This window comes from Sinohyriopsis cumingii, chromosome 11 (assembly GCF_028554795.1).
Source record: "Sinohyriopsis cumingii isolate HCF-2022 chromosome 11, ASM2855479v2, whole genome shotgun sequence".
Lineage (NCBI taxonomy): Eukaryota > Metazoa > Mollusca > Bivalvia > Unionida > Unionidae > Sinohyriopsis > Sinohyriopsis cumingii.
The window spans coordinates 59,721,028-59,737,773 of NC_142971.1; the positions used below are offsets into that span (position 1 = coordinate 59,721,028).

Consider the following 16,746-nt stretch of genomic DNA (forward strand, 5'->3'; position numbering starts at 1 on the left):
TTTTTGAAAAGATCATTTCCACATTATGACAAGTACATACTGCTTGTAATTAAAGAGTAGTTCTTTGTGTAGTGCTTGTCTGGTGGGAGACTCTATACAGGGGTTTTGGAGCTTTTTGGACTGTTTGAGACCATCTTCTGATGACTGGGACCCCGTTCTCACTGGAGGGTGCTGGGGTTTGACTACACTGGCATCGAGTTGGTCCTTAGTTTGGAGTTTCACTACGGGGACATCTAACTGGTCCTTAGTTTGGAGTTTCACTACGGGGACATCTAATTGGTCCTTAGTTTGGAGTTTCACTATGGGGACATCTGGTTGGTCCGATGGATCTACATCATCGTTATAATCTGGCTCTGGCTCAACATAAGAGTTATCTGTAATGAAAAATGAAAACAGACTTAAAAATAAAATGCAAACAACTAAATATATTTGTATTACATACTGACAACTTTATTTTCAATATCTTCTTCCAGCTCCAGTTTGGTAAACAAATCATAGCTGAATGTATATTATTCATATACACAGCTCAAAGATAAGACAAGAACCCTTATTTTTTTCTTTCTCAACTACATATAAAGCTTGACAAAATATATTTAGAAAGGATTGGGGAAACAAATGATATTAATACAAAACAGAAGAAAAATAATACAAAATCTGTCGAAGATTTACATCAAATTTAACAAGCATACATTTCAGGAAACTATTCAAGCTTCTAAAATTATTAAAGGTAAAAGACTAATTTTTGAAACAAGGTCTAAATTACAGAAATTTGACAAGCTGCTAAGTTGATGCTCAACAAATGTACTAAGTTATATGTTTTGGTAAATAAATATACTGTAAATACAACAAGCAGCTAATTCAATGCCTAATAATGTACTAAATTATATGTTTTGGTAAATAAATATACTGGAAATACAATAAGCAGCTAATTCAATGCTTAGTAATGTACTAAATTATATGTTTTGGTAAATAAATGTACTGGAAATACAACAAGCAGCTAATTCAATGCTTAGTAATGTACTAAATTATGTTTTGGTAAATAAATGTACTGGAAATACAATAAGCAGCTAATTCAATGCTTAGTAATGTACTAAATTATATGTTTTGGTAAATAAATGTTATGGAAATACAATAAGCAGCTAATTCAACGCTTAGTAATGTACTAAATTATATGTTTGGTAAATAAATGTACTGGAAATACAACAAGCAGCTAATTCAATGCTTAGTAATGTACTAAATTATATGTTTTGGTAAATAAATATACTGGAAATACAACAAGCAGCTAATTCAATGCCTAGTAATGTACTAAATTATATGTTTTGGTAAATAAATGTACTGGAAATACAATAAGCAGCTAATTCAATGCTTAGTAATGTACTAAATTATATGTTTTGGTAAATAAATGTACTGGAAATACAATAAGCAGCTAATTCAATGCTTAGTAATGTACTAAATTATATGTTTTGGTAAATAAATGTACTGGAAATACAATAAGCAGCTAATTCAATGCTTAGTAATGTACTAAATTATATGTTTTGGTAAATAAATGTTATGGAAATACAATAAGCAGCTAATTCAATGCTTAGTAATGTACTAAATTATATGTTTGATAGTTAAATGTTATGGAAATAATTCACTTAAGCTACAGTGCACAAACAGGAAACTACGAAGTTACTATAGAAAGGTTGAAATTTTTTTGAAAAATGCATAAGAAAATGGTAAAAATGCTAAACAGGAGTACAAATAAACTAAGAATTTAACAGGAAAACACTTCAACAGCAAAAACTGTCATTTCAGGGTGGAAAAACTCATGCAAGGTTATGAACAAGTTCAAGGAATGAAAATTTGTTGCTTGATCTGTTTGTTCTGAGTTCTGCATATAAATTAATACCAGATCTGGTCTTGAACCACCTGGATCCCATCATAACACTGAATTCAGATCAAATGTATAACATGACATGTTACAATACTTGGTTACAACTGAAAGTACATTCTCATATTAATTCCAGTTTCTACATGCTACAATGTACCTAATGTGATTAAATTAGAATGGAGTCTGCTGGACTTCAATCAGAATGGACTTTGCTGGACTTCAATCAAAATGGAGTCTGCTTGACTGCAATTAGAATGTAATCTGCTGGACTTCAGTTAGAATGGAGTCTGCTGGATTTAATTGGAGTGGTTTCTGGACTTCAATCAGAATGGTTGTTGTTGTTGTGTTGTTGTTGTTGTAGGGTTTAACACCATTTTCCAGCACAAGATAGGCTATACATGGTGGCCAGTATTATAGGTGGAGGAAGAACCCAGAAAACCCCCAGAAAGAACCACCGACCCAAGAGAAGCTACTGGCAAGCTTTTTCACATAACAACATTAGCCGAATCCGAGACTCGAACCGATGCAGATAGAGGTGAGATGGCTATGATCCGTAATGGTGAGCGCTTTATACCACTCGGGGTCCCTCAATCAGAATGGAGTTTGCTGGACTTGGGTCCAAAGGTTAAAAGAATGTAGGCTTAAGAAATTTTCAGCCCCTGGACAAATTTCAACCATGTTAGCAAAACTTTTAAAGTTGTTTGGGATATTATCAATTAATGATGAAAGAAATATGAATAAGAGTCTAATCTTGTATTTCATAGTCACAATTAATTTCATGTAAGTAATATAAATTAAATATTTTCTGTAGTTTAGTTAAAAGAGCCAATTACCATGGGAAATAATATTTCAGCTCACTCTGTGTGGTGACAAGAGGTCCCTCAAACACACTGATGCTCTACTGTCCAAAAAGTACTTCCACCAATTCAAGATAAAACCATTCCTTCCTTTTTTACTGCTGAGTGTTAAAACCATCTCTGATATTCTTGAGTGGCAAGAGGTTCTAAACTTCTTGTTGACATGACCATTCATTCAGGACAATTAGCGACAAGATTTTTAATATGTTCATTATGGCAGCTATATCTGAGATATTATTGATACCATTTTCATGTGAACCATGTAAATAGCATAATTATTGTGGATAAAACCCCATGTTGAAATGACATTCCATTTAGGAGGAGGAGTAAAAACAAGATTTTCAAGATGGCTGCCATGGTGGACTTAATGAATGCAAGATCAGCACCAATTTCATTTAGTAGCTACTATGACATCATAAGAAGTAAAGATGACAATAGGTATCAGGGTACTCGGGTACCTGCCCATTGATAATAACCCAGGTAATAAAATGAACCATAGGGTACCTGTTTATCATATACAAGTTTCATGCTAGGGCTTGCAAAGGCAGCACTCACTTTGTTTTAAAGTTGACAATCCTTTTGATTGGGCCACAAACACATGTACTTTTTCAGGGGGGCCCGAGTGGCTGAGTGGTCTAAAGCGCTCTTCGTTACAGATCACTGCCATCTCACCTCTGTCTGCGGCGGTTCGAGTCTAGGATTCAGCCAATGTGGGTATGTGAGAAAGCTTGCCAGTAGCTTCTCGTGGGCCGGTGGTTCTTTCCGGGGTTTTCCTGGGTTCGTCCTCCACCATTAATACTGGCCGCCATGTATAGCCTATCGTGTGCTGAAAAATGGCGTTAAACCCCACAACAACAACAACAACAACAACTTTTTCAGGGCCAAGCAGAGGTCTGACATTAATTCCATAGAGTTGCGAATGTGGCACAGGGGCAAGTAATAGAGGGTGGTTATTTGATTTTGATGCATAACTGACGTGTTCAGTTGCATACTCAAATAGATTTCACAGATTGTATGATCAAAGTGTTACTTACAAAGCTCAATCTCAGTCTCTGTATATAACACTGAGTGAGGCCTATGAACAATCTCAGTCTCTGTATATGACATTGAGTGTTGTTGTTGTTGTTGTACGGTTTAACACCATTTTTCAGCACACGATAGGCCATACATGGCGGCCAGTACTAATGGTGGAGAAAGAACCTGGGAAAACCCCGGAAAGAACCACTGACCCACGAGAACCTACTGGCAAGCTTTCTCACGTACCCACATTAGGTGAATCTGAGACTCGAACCCATGCAGACTGCGGTGAGATGGCAGTGATCCGTAACAGAGAGTGATTTAGACCACTCGGCCACTCAGGGCCCCGACACTGAATTTGGCCAAGGAACAATCACAGTCTCTGTATATGATATTGAGTGAGGTCAAGGAATCAGATGATATTTATGAGGACTAGACCAAGACAATTTACAAGAAAATGAGGTAAGAATTCTTGGACTTTGTACCAGGTGCATGTGTGCCTGCTTGTCTCCTAAAGTATGCTACTATCACTGTGTTTTCAGAGGAGAAGATCTAACTTGTTCATGTGGACCATGAATCCTGATGAATCAGCTCCTCTGGCTCCAGATGACTGCCCCACCCTGAATCCTGATGAATCAGCCCCTCTGGCTCCAGATGACTGCCCCACCCCGAATCCTGATGAATCAGCCCCTCTGGCTCCAGATGACTGCCCCACCCTGAATCCTGATGAATCAGCCCCTCTGGCTCCAGATGACTGCCCCACCCTGAATCCTGATGAATCAGCCCCTCTGGCTCCAGATGACTGTCCCACCCTGAATCCTGATGAATCAGCCCCTCTGGCTCCAGATGACTGCCCCACCCCGAATCCTGATGAATCAGCCCCTCTGGCTCCAGATGACTGCCCCACCCTGAATCCTGATGAATCAGCCCCTCGAGCTCCAGATGATTACCCTGCCCTGAATCCTGATGAATCAGCCCCTCTGGCTCTAGATGACTGCCCCACCCTGAATCCTGATGAATCAGCCCCTCAGGCTCCAGATGATTACCCTGCCCTGAATCCTGATGAATCAGCCCCTCTGGCTCTAGATGACTGCCCCACCCTGAATCCTGATAAATCAGCCCCTCTGGCTCCAGATGATTGCCCTACCCTGAATCCTGATGAATCAACCCCTCTGGCTCCAGATGATTACCCAGCACTAAATCCTGATGAATCAGCCCCTCTGGCTCCAGATGATTGCCCTACCCTGAATCCTGATGAATCAACCCCTCTGGCTCCAGATGATTACCCAGCACTAAGTCCTGATGAATCAGCCCCTCTGGCTCCAGATGATTACCCAGCACTGAATCCTGATGAATCAGCCCCTCTGGCTCCAGATGATTACCCAGCCCTGAATCCTGATGAATCAGTCCCTCTGGCTCCAGATGATTGCCCCAACCTAAATCTGATGCATCTACAAAGAGACATTAGCAGGGTTTGGGAGGTAAAGTGCATGGGACTCTGGCCAGAAACCTATCCTGATTTGTCTACCATTTCAGACAATGGCAGAAACCCTGACCCAGAGAAATCTAAGCATTCAAGGGTTCTGTCTGGTTTCCAAGCAGGCAAAAGAAGAAACTGGAGAGGACACATGTGCAGCAGGGAAAGAGAGCTGACAACAACATCTCTAACAGGGTCAGGATCTTGTCTACCAAGTCAAGAGGGACATCGACAACGAAATTCATCCCCATATAGAAAAATCTTGAGATGGATTGGGCTCTGATTTCTCTAAATTTGGTAGAAGACCCAGCCTGTTCACTATGGACCAACAGTGAGACAAGTCTAGTCCTTGGACTCAAGAGTGCCACTGTGGATCAAACAATTGTCTAAATATTGTAGTTTTAGTGAACCTTGGAAGTGTCCAGAGCAGCAGGCCTGCTGATGTGGAGAAGCTCCACTGATAAGGCTATGGATACGGACAACTCACTAAATAAAACTTTGTTACTGCTTTCAACAAATGATGAAGAGCCATTGGTGACAATGATTCTGCCTTCGGCAAGTTAAATGGGGCTGCTGAAAAGATGTCAGCATATGAGGCTATGGCTAGTAGTTACCTAGCCCTTTATTCTAAGAATTCCGGTTTTCACTGGAACCAAAGCCTAGGTTCCCATAAAAATATACCCACTTGAGCTGCTTGAACATCCAATGGGTCTCAAAGGGGTATGAACCCTGTAGATAGAAGAAGCTACCAAGGGTAACAATGTAGAGACAGGGGAACAGACCTCTATATTGTCTAGCAAAAAGCTTTGTCCATACTATAATTGGAGAAAGGTCCTTGATTGTAACTGAGTGAGAAAGAAACAAGAGATATGGTCTAGATTTAGCCCTGGAAAGTTTTTTCAAAGTAGAAAGAATTTTGTTTAGAGTCACAGAACCTAAAGGTTTGGTACACAGAACACTGGGCAATAGGCAGTAAACCTCATTTCCAGCTTTATGGATTGATTCAGAATCCTCCTCCTCTGCCTCCTAAACTGAAGACTGAGATGGGGCTGGAGACCAAAATGGAAGGGGTACTACATCAGCCTGCTATATATCAAACTCACTGAATGCATCTTTGTTAGAACATTTTCATCCTGCACTCTGCCCTGGGAGGCAGGACTATGTATCCCAACATCTTTCTGTTTTGGGGGAGACTTGGACTGAGGAAAAACCTAATCAACAACTCCTCCTACACAGTTGGTTTAGGACAACTCTCTGCCTGCCTAGAGCTTTTTGGTGTAGAAGGTCTATCCCCCTCCATTACAAACCTGACCTCATAAGACAATGTAGGTCCAAGGCTTGCAGGCACGACATTGTGATTACGTAGCCCAGGTCCAGAAGTACATGGCTCTGTGTTGGGAAAAAGCCAATCACTTTCCTGAGGTAGAAGGTTCCATATGCCATATGGATTAAGAGCAATAAAGGGAAAGGTGGAATGCTAAACTGACCCCCTGCCCTAATCTGTGGTCTGTAAGCCAGTTCTCATTCACCTGTGGGATGAAACTGTAGTTTGGAGAGAGTGGGAGGAGATTTGGTAACTGGCCTCTACTGGTGATCTGAAGGAAGATCCATTCCCAGATCTGATAAACTTAGCTCTGAGACATCCCCTTGTCAGGGGGTTTGATTGCATCACATGATCACTGACAACGGGCCTCAAGGACTGAAAGTGCTGCTTCCCCCTTATGGGGAGGGCCTCACAATCAGCCTTTACCCAGAGGGATTTATTATGGCCAATCTTACCCATAACTCCCTTAGACAGTGTTCCTGAAACTGAGATGCTAAAAAAACATCTCAGCATACATCAGGGAATGCATGGACAAAATCTATACAAATATAATTTATTCAGCAAAAAGACACCTTACATGGGTGTTTCACTAAGATTAAATGTTAAAAAGGAAGCAACAGGACACTTTCAGGACAGAAAAAGAAATAAAATAAGTCAACCATGCTTAAAAACAGCAAAAGGCTAATAAAATTAGCGAAAACACCAGTAGGTTACGATTTCAAATTATAAGGAAAAAATTAAGGAAGGTTATCTGAAACTAAAATGGAAAAAGAACCATGGTTCAGTAATCAAACAAAATAGATGAACAGAAGAAGTGGTGTGCAACCTGCTTACCACATATAAAAATATCATAATTGATGATAAAATGATTGGCAGGCAAGTCCATAAACTGCAAAAGTGTAAGAATAGGAAAACTTTTATAAAATATCTACCCTTTAAATGCTTAGAAAATATTTTCAGAATAATAAAAAAACAACCAAATTAAAAACACTAACAGTTGTTAACAAAGTCAAAATAAAATGTCAATATGCACACTGCATGAACGGAATAAATAGTCTCAAAAGAAACTCTCAAGAGAACTTAAACAGTGACAAAAGTCAATGAGAGTATAATCACATCACCTTAGAAGAATATAGCACAAACAATTAATAATTCACTTGTATATCCATGAAGCAGTTACTGATCTCCTTTACATAAACGATGCTGATCACAAAAAAGTGGCAACAAAAAATATAATGAACAGCACCTGTACACATGGCCAATATGTGAGGGGTTTTCATGCAGGCATTGACCAATGTTCTGGAGGCTTCTAATTCACCCAAACGGAGGATTAAAATTTAGTCCCCGAAAAGTACTAGCTATGCAATAGCAACAGGGGTGCTATTACTGATATTAAAGCAAGTTGTTTTTCTTTCTGTTGCAACTTTTATTAAGGAAAAATGGCAGATACACATGCAACAACAGTTGAGAAGCCAGAGTGCAGACAGCCTCTTGCTGTCTTTTATGTTATGAGGGCTGTTTCTTAACACAAGGACTTGCTTATACCTTAGCTGTGTACTAAAAACTAGGAGAAAGTACCCAAACCCCTAAAAGATGTCCCTTAAAAATGTTAAAAGGGAGAGAGGGTTACCGACACATAAATTACATTACAAAAGGGACAGTGTAACACAGAGAGTTTTAACCAATTCTAAGTCATAATGTCCCCACAGCAAGGTGTTGTTTAACAAGGTAACCTTTCAACGCATGTTCCAGGCCAGGTGCATATGTGGATTGCATCATACTCACAATTATGTGCAGGACATGTTCGTGTCAAATGGATGCTGGTTTTTTGGCATGAAAAACTATGGAGCTGCACAACAGCAATGAGTAATTTAATGCTGCTATTAAAAATGAATTTTCCTAAATTTAGCACAGACAAAAAGATAAATGTTAGAACTACTATAATTCATATCTGCCTGCAATATGAGATTCTAATCAGGTTGTGTCAGTACAAGGGTAAAGTTTTAAGAAGTCAAGTGCTTGATTAAAATTATTTACTAAAAGACAGGAAAGTATGTACAGTACATGGCAGTGGTGGCTGTAAGGGCGTGCATGAATTAAAATTACACTGCTTGGAAGAAATTAAGTGAGTATGAGCCATGAAATATCTATATTAAAGATGATACAAAAGCAAAAACAGCTTTGACAAAATGTTAAGTCTTCAATTGTTTCATTTTAGAACGGATTTTGAATAAAATGTTCACAGTAACGAATTCATTGGAGCAGGAACAGAAAAATTAATCCTTCAAAGGGAGAGGCAATATACTGGCTGAAAGAATTTCTAGAAATTTATGTTACAGCCATTTCCTCTTAACTGCTACGAATAACAAGATTTACAAATTAGCTGCTGTGGATATCAGATTGGCACCATTTTTATTTAGGACCTACATGACATCATTTAGGACCTAAGAGACATCACTTATGATCTACATGGCATCATTTAGGACCTATGAAACATCATTTAGGACCTAGATAACTTCATTTAGAACCTACATTACATCATTCAGGACCTATGAGACATCACTTAGGATCTACATGGCATCATTTAGGACCTATGAGACACCACTTAGGGCCTACATGACATCATTTAGGACCTACATGAGATCATTTAGAACATATGAGACACCATTTAGGCCCTACAAGACTTCATTTAGAACCTATGAAACATCATTTAGGACCTACATGACATCATTTAGAACCTACATTACATCATTCAGGACCTATGAGACATCACTTAGGATCTACATGGCATCATTTAGGACCTACATGAGATCATTTAGAACATATAAGACATCATTTAGGACCTACATGAGATCATTTAGGACATATGAGACATCACTTAGGACCTATGAGACATCACTTAGAGCATATATGACATCATTTAGGACCTATGAGACATCACTTAGGACCTACATAACATAATCTAGGACCTACATGACATCATTTAGAACCTATGAAATATCATTTAGGATCTACATGACATCATTTAGAATATACATTATATCATTTAGGACCTACATGACATCATTTAGAACCTAAGAAACATCATTTAGGACCTATATTACATCATTTAGGACCTATGAGACATCATTTAGGACCTATGAGACATCACTTAGGACCTATGAGACATCATTTAGGACCTATGTAACAGCATTTAGGACCTACATTACATCATGTATGACCTATGAGACATCACTTAGTACCTACATGGCATCATCTAGGACCTACATGATATAATTTAGAACCTATGAAACATCATTTAGGACCTACATGAGATCATTTAGGACCTATGAGACATCACTTAGGACCTATGAGACATCACTTAGTACCTACATGATAACATCTAGGACCTACATGATATAATTTAGAACCTATGAAACATCATTTTGAACATACATGGCATCATTTAGGACCTATGAGACATCATTTAGAACGTACATGGCATCATTTAAGACCTACATGATATCATTTAGTACCTATGAGATATAATTTAGGATCTACATGACATCATTTAGAACCTATGAGACATCATTTAGGACCCACATGACATCATTTAGGACCAATGACACATAATTTAGGACCTATGAGACATCATTTAGGACCTATGAGACATCATTTAGGACCCAACTGACATCATTTAGGATGAATGACACATAATTTAGGACCTATGAGACATCATTTAGGACCAACATGACATCATTTGGACCTCTGAGACATCGTTTAGGACCTACATGACATCATTTATGACCTACATGACATCATTTAGGACCTACATGATATCATTTAGGATCTATGAGATATAATTTAGGATCTACATGACATCATTTATGACTTACATGACATCATTTAGGACATATGAGACATCATTTAGAATCTACATGACATCATTCAGGACCTGAGACATCACTTAGGACCTACATTACATCATCTAGCACCTACATGACATCATTTAGAACCTATGAAACATCATTTAGGACCTACATCTCATTGAGAACCTACATTACATCATTTAGGACCTACATGACATCAGTTAGGACCTATGAGACATCATTTAGGACATATGAGATAGCATTTAGGATCTACATGCCATTATTTAGGGCCTGTGAGACATCATTTAGGTCATACATGACATAATTTAGGACCAACATGATATAATTTATGACCTACATAACATCATTCTAAACCATCAAGATATTATAAGTTGTCAGGTGAAAACCACATATTCATATGATTTTGTGATATGGAGAAGTAATAATAACAAGGTTTTCAAGATGACTGCCATTGCTGTCATACTGGATATCAGACTGGTAACATTTCCATTTTAAGACATAAGTCTTCTGGTGAAAGTACAATACTGATATGACCAGCCATCCAGAAGTAGCCTTCGAAGGATTTTCAAGATGGCCAATGTGGTGCCATATTGGAAGTCAGATCGGCACCATTTTCATTTACAACCAACTATACATGATAAAAAGTGAAAACCCCTGGCTGATTTCCCATTTCATTCTGGAGTAGTAATAAAAAGATATTCAAGATGGCCACTGTGATGACCATAGTAAATGTCTGAGCAGCAAAATTTCATTTAGGACCATTTAGACATCAAAAAAGTCATTAAGCAAAATCTCCATATAGAAATGACCAGCCATTCAAGAGTAGTGATAACAAGATTTTCATGATGGACACTGCAGTGGCCATAATGGTCATGAGATCAGCACCATTTTCATTCAAGAAGTATCACACTGAAAACCCCACAGTAATATCACTTTTCATTCATGAAGTATCCCACTGAAAACCCCCACAGTAATATCACTTTTCATTCATGAAGTATCCCACTGAAAAAAAAAAACCACAGTAATATCTCTTTTCATTTATGAAATATCCCACTGAAAACCCCCACAGTAATATCACTTTTCATTCATGAAGTATCCCACTGAAAACCCCCACAGTATTATCACTTTTCATTCATGAGTAGCCATAATAAGATTTTCGTGATGGACACTGTGGTTGCCATAATGGTCATGAGATCAGCACCATTTTCATTTAGGAACAGGTAGACAGCATAAGAAATCTTCTGGTAAAAGTCTCATGTCAATATGACTTTCCAGTTGGGAAAAGTTGTAATAACAAAATTTACAAGAGGATATCAGACTGGCACCAATTTAATTTAGGACATTTAATTTAGGACATATTAGATCTAATAAGATATCTTTTGGTGAAAACCCAATATTAGCAAAACCATCTATTCATGAGTGAGAAAAAACTCAAAATGGCCACTCTGGAGGCCATATTGGATAACAAATGTGCACCATTTTCATTTAAAACCAAGCAGACATCTTAAGAAGTTTCCTGGTGAAATCCACATGTCAATGACTTTCCATTCAGGATGATAAGATTCGCAAGATGGCTGCCATAATGGCCATGTTGGATGTCAGATCTGCACCAATTTTATACTGGACCAAGAAGTATTTTTAGTGAAAATTCCATGCTGATATGACCATCCATTCAGAAAGACGAGCAATAACAAAATTTTCAAAACAGACACAGTGGTAGCTCTTTTGAATGTCTGAGCTGCACCATTTCATTTAGGACCAACTAAACCATGGGATATATGAGTGTGTGAAGTTTCAAGGCAATTCTCCAAGTGATTTAGGAGAAGCAGTTATAGCAAAGTTGGGCTAATGAACTGAAAGACAAAGGGTGATGGGCGAAATGCCATCCCATAGCTCTTCTGATCTATGACCAATAGATCTAAAAATCAATTAGGCCTCCTTTTAATAACTGGTTTATAGAATCAATCAGCATCATTCTGATTAACTACTGTGATACCAATTTATTATTCTACATACTAATGCGTAGCAAGTTACCAGTCCCCGTGAAATTACACAGAATGACTTTTGTATATTTCCACATATTAATGTGAAACAAGTTACCAGTCATTGTTAAATTACACAGACTGACTTATGTATATTTCAAAATATTAATGTGTAGCAAGTTATATGTTCCTGTGAAATTACACAGAATGACTTGTTATGTTTATTGCCATATATTAATGCATAGCAAGTTACCAGTTGCTGTGAAATTACACATAATGACTTATGTATATTTCCACATATTAATGTGAAACAAGTTACCAGTTATTGTGAAATTACACAGAATGACTTGTTATGTGTATTTACACATATTAATGTGTAGCAAGTTTCCAGTTCCTGTGAAATTACACAGAATGACTTGTTACGTGTATTTACACATATTAATGTGTAACAAGTTTCCAGTTCCTGTGAAATTACACAGAATGACTTGTTATGTGTATTTACACAGAGAAACAAACTACAGAGTCAGACTAAAATCAAGATCTCCAACATAACAAAGATCTGACATGGCACCTGACTTTGTTCTGCTGACCATTTGGAATTCAACTAATTTTATCAGCCTATCAGGTACAGCATTACAACGGAGAGTTACTTTCAGTTACAGTATGTTCCAGATGATATTTTTTACTATCACAAATATGAAAGCTGAAATTGGACTGGTGTAATATTGTCTATCAGATCTACTTATTAAAAGTTTGTCTTGATTTTAATTTGACTGACAAACTACACATAATGTTAGTTATAGCTAACTGACAAATTAAGTACAAGTATAAAGTGCTGTATATAGATATACAGTATATATACCCATGTTGTGAACATTTCGTAAGACAGTTTTTAATTTATTGGCGAAAGCCATGTATGAAGTATTGTCTGCATCCTCGTAGTCTGGCAGTGGAATTCCCAGCATTAATTCCTCTGAAAAGTCCAACAATGATAGAAAACATGCAAAATAACTGGCACACACAGATCAAATATCATGTTTGAATTATGTCCCCTTACATGTCTACTAGTGGTATGCACTCTATTTAATTTGACTTTTGTTTCCAAGCTGCAAAATAAACAATTATCATTTAAATACACCTTTGCCAGGTATGTTAAAAAGCAAAGGGAATAGATATCAAAGGGATCTGCTCATTATTTCCACTATGAAAACAAAGTCATATGAACAGCACTCTTTTGCATACCAGGACCCAGCAATGTGGAATGAATTACCCACTGAACTTAGACACCAAGACACAGTGATCCCATTCAAGAGTGCTCTCAAAATTCACTTATTTCGACTGCAAGAACAAACTTAAGACCTAATAAGGTTTCCTACCTTAAATATTCTCAGGTTTTTTTTAATAAAATGTTTTCTAATTTCATGGTGTTTGTTTTTGTAATCATATCCTTTATATGTTTTTTTATCTTATAGGTGATGTCTAATGTTGTAAAGTGCTTAGAGCTTCTAAAGATCAGGCGCTATACAAAGTCCTCATTATTATTATTAATATTATCTTACACACTACAATTCAAATTTGAGTAAAATAACAAAATCGAACAGTAGGTTTATATCAATATTATAAATGCCAAGTTACTTTTGGCCATGGAATAATTAGTTATACGGAACTGATAATTCATTATGTATAACTACCTGAACCCCTCAAATCTCATCTCTTCTCTTCACTTTTTTAAAGCTGCAGTGGCTACTTGGCTGGTGTGCTGTTTGAATCCTACAATTGCATCAGTCCAGGTCATTTATTGTGGTTCTCTCTTGGACAAGACAGATAATTCCAATTGAACCAGTATTAATAAAATACTTGCCATGCCATAAAACACATGGAATTTTCCACAACTGACTCGTGTCTTTGTTACTGTACCATAAAACACATGGAATTTTCCCCAATAAAGTCACTTCTTTGTTTCTGTACCATAAATTGTCTGGAAGTTTCCCCAACTGATTCACTTTTGTTACTGTACCATAAAACACCTGGAAGTTTCCCCACTTGACTCATGTCTTTGTTACTGTACCATACAACACCTGGAAGTTTCCCAATTGACTCATTTTTTTTACTGTACAATAAAACACCTGGAAGTTTCTCCAACTGACTCATTTTCTTTATTATGAGTAATCAGATTTGTAAACTGTTTACATTTTTTAAAAATTAAAAATATATTCATGCTGTACTGTTGCAAGTCAAAGAGAGCCCAGATATTTTACTTAGCACAGCATAAATTAAAAAAAAACAAAAACATAAACTGTAGCCACTACAACAATGGGACATAACTGTATCTTGAACCTTATCTGAGTATTGTGTCTTTTGATTCAACTTATTATTCAGTAATTTTAGAAAATACATAACACAAAAAATTCTGAATTTAAAAGTGTACATGTATTTGTATTCATTTTAAATGTTTTATCTTCTTTTAGACAAAATTCAAGAACTTTCTCACTTATTTTAACGAGTTTTTAAACAAAATCAAGATATAATCCCTCAAATGGATTTGCACTATACTTGGCAAAGAGAACTTCTAGAACAGAAGATCATGTCTTCCTTTTTCATAGTTGGCTGCAACGGCAAAAGAATTTCATGGAACTCAAGACAAAAACATTCATTCTTTTTAAATGCTGAGTGTTAAAACCATCTGATTTTCTTGAGTCATAAGATTTTCACATTACTCACTGTGACAGCTCTATAGCAAGATTGGTACAATTTTCATTTAGGAGAAACTGGACCCCATCTGAAGACTGCTGCTGAAAGCCACATGTTTATATGACTATCATTCAGGAGAATGTTCATTGTGGCAGCCATATTTGAGGTCAGATCAGCACTATTTTTAATCATTAGCAACATGCTATAATGATTAGTCTTCTGGTAAAAACTCCATGTCGATATGGCTTTTCATTTAGGACAAGCAGCAATGACATGATTTTTCAATATGGCTGCCATGGTGGTCATAATTTAAGTCAGACTGGCACAATTTTCATTTACTACTTTCCATCTAGGAGGAGAAGTGACAAGATTTTCAAGATGGCCACTGCAGTGGCCATATTGGATATTAGATCAGCACAATTTTTTTAAACAAAGAACTAGACAATGTAAGAAGTCTTCATGTGAAAAACCCATTGTGACATGACCATCTTTTCAAACGGAGTAGCGACATGAAGATTTTCAAGATGGCTCCTGTGGGTTCATATCCGATCAGCACCAATTTAAGCTAGGACCAACTTGACATCGTAAGAAATGTTTTATTATCAATCCCATGCTGATACGACCATACACTCAGGTGGAGTAACAATAAGATTGTCTGGATAGCCACTATGGTGACAATATTGAATGTCCATGTAGCACCATTTTCTATCAGGACCAATTAAACATAAAATGTTTTCTGGTGAAAACCTATGCCCATAAGTTTTTCATGGATTTCAAGAAGTAGCAACAAGTCAATATTCAGGGTGTGGTGGCCATACTGGATTTCTGAGCAGCACTAGTTTCATTTATGACCAACAAGACCAGGAGATGAATGTGTGTGTAAAGTTGGATTTAGTAGAAATTACATACCTGTACTATATTGGATGACGGACAATAGACAACAGCCCATCCATAAGCTCACCTAGTCAATAAGCGGTACAGCTATGGCTTTACAGGGCTAATTTAAACACAAGCTAACTTGTGGAATAATTTTAATCTTACCTGGTGTTTTGTAAATGGGACTTTTCTGCATGTTTGACAACCTTTTCAGAGATTCTTCTTTCTGCTTCTGGAAAACAAAGATACAATACATTTTATTTCCCATATAAATATACCATACATTTATGTTAAATTTTGCTTCAATTACAATATTTTCCCATCAGCATGAATGCATAGTCATGTTATAGTACTTCACACTAAAAAACAAAACAAGTACACACAAATCTGCAGCTTGCATCGTTGTATGCCAGCAGGTTTACAACTGATAATGACGTGCTTGAATTTATTAATAGATAGAAAAATCATTTTTACAACATTCAAACAACATAAACACAAGTTACTGTCATATAATGTAGCAGCAGATCAGGGAACATACTGTTAACTTAAATTCATAAGTAGAATGAATAGAAATAAAGATTCTGGACGCAGCCTTCTTGTCCCGTGAAGCATTCTAAAGTGTTGTATCAGCTGAATTCTTGAACTCTTTTTAAAAAAACCATTCTTCAAGTCTTCACTGCTGCAAGTAATTGGCAATGTGTTTGTGTGTGATTTGGATTTTTAACGTAACTTATACAACTTTTCAGTCATATCACTACAAAGTCTGCAGTGTTGCAGTTC

At 37.0% G+C, this 16,746-nt stretch overlaps 1 protein-coding gene across 1 annotated transcript in view; it reads right to left on the bottom strand.

The window, feature by feature from the left end:
- LOC149788528 (uncharacterized) overlaps positions 1 to 16,746 on the bottom strand; it is a 100,863-nt gene that overhangs the window by 17,455 nt on the left and 66,662 nt on the right. Inside the window, exons 3-4 of the mRNA XM_089974543.1 lie at positions 16,132 to 16,198; positions 41 to 374 (exon numbers count right to left, since the gene is read on the bottom strand). Of these exons, the coding sequence (XP_089830669.1) occupies positions 41 to 374; positions 16,132 to 16,198 (401 nt within the window). The remainder of the gene's footprint in view (positions 1 to 40; positions 375 to 16,131; positions 16,199 to 16,746) is intronic.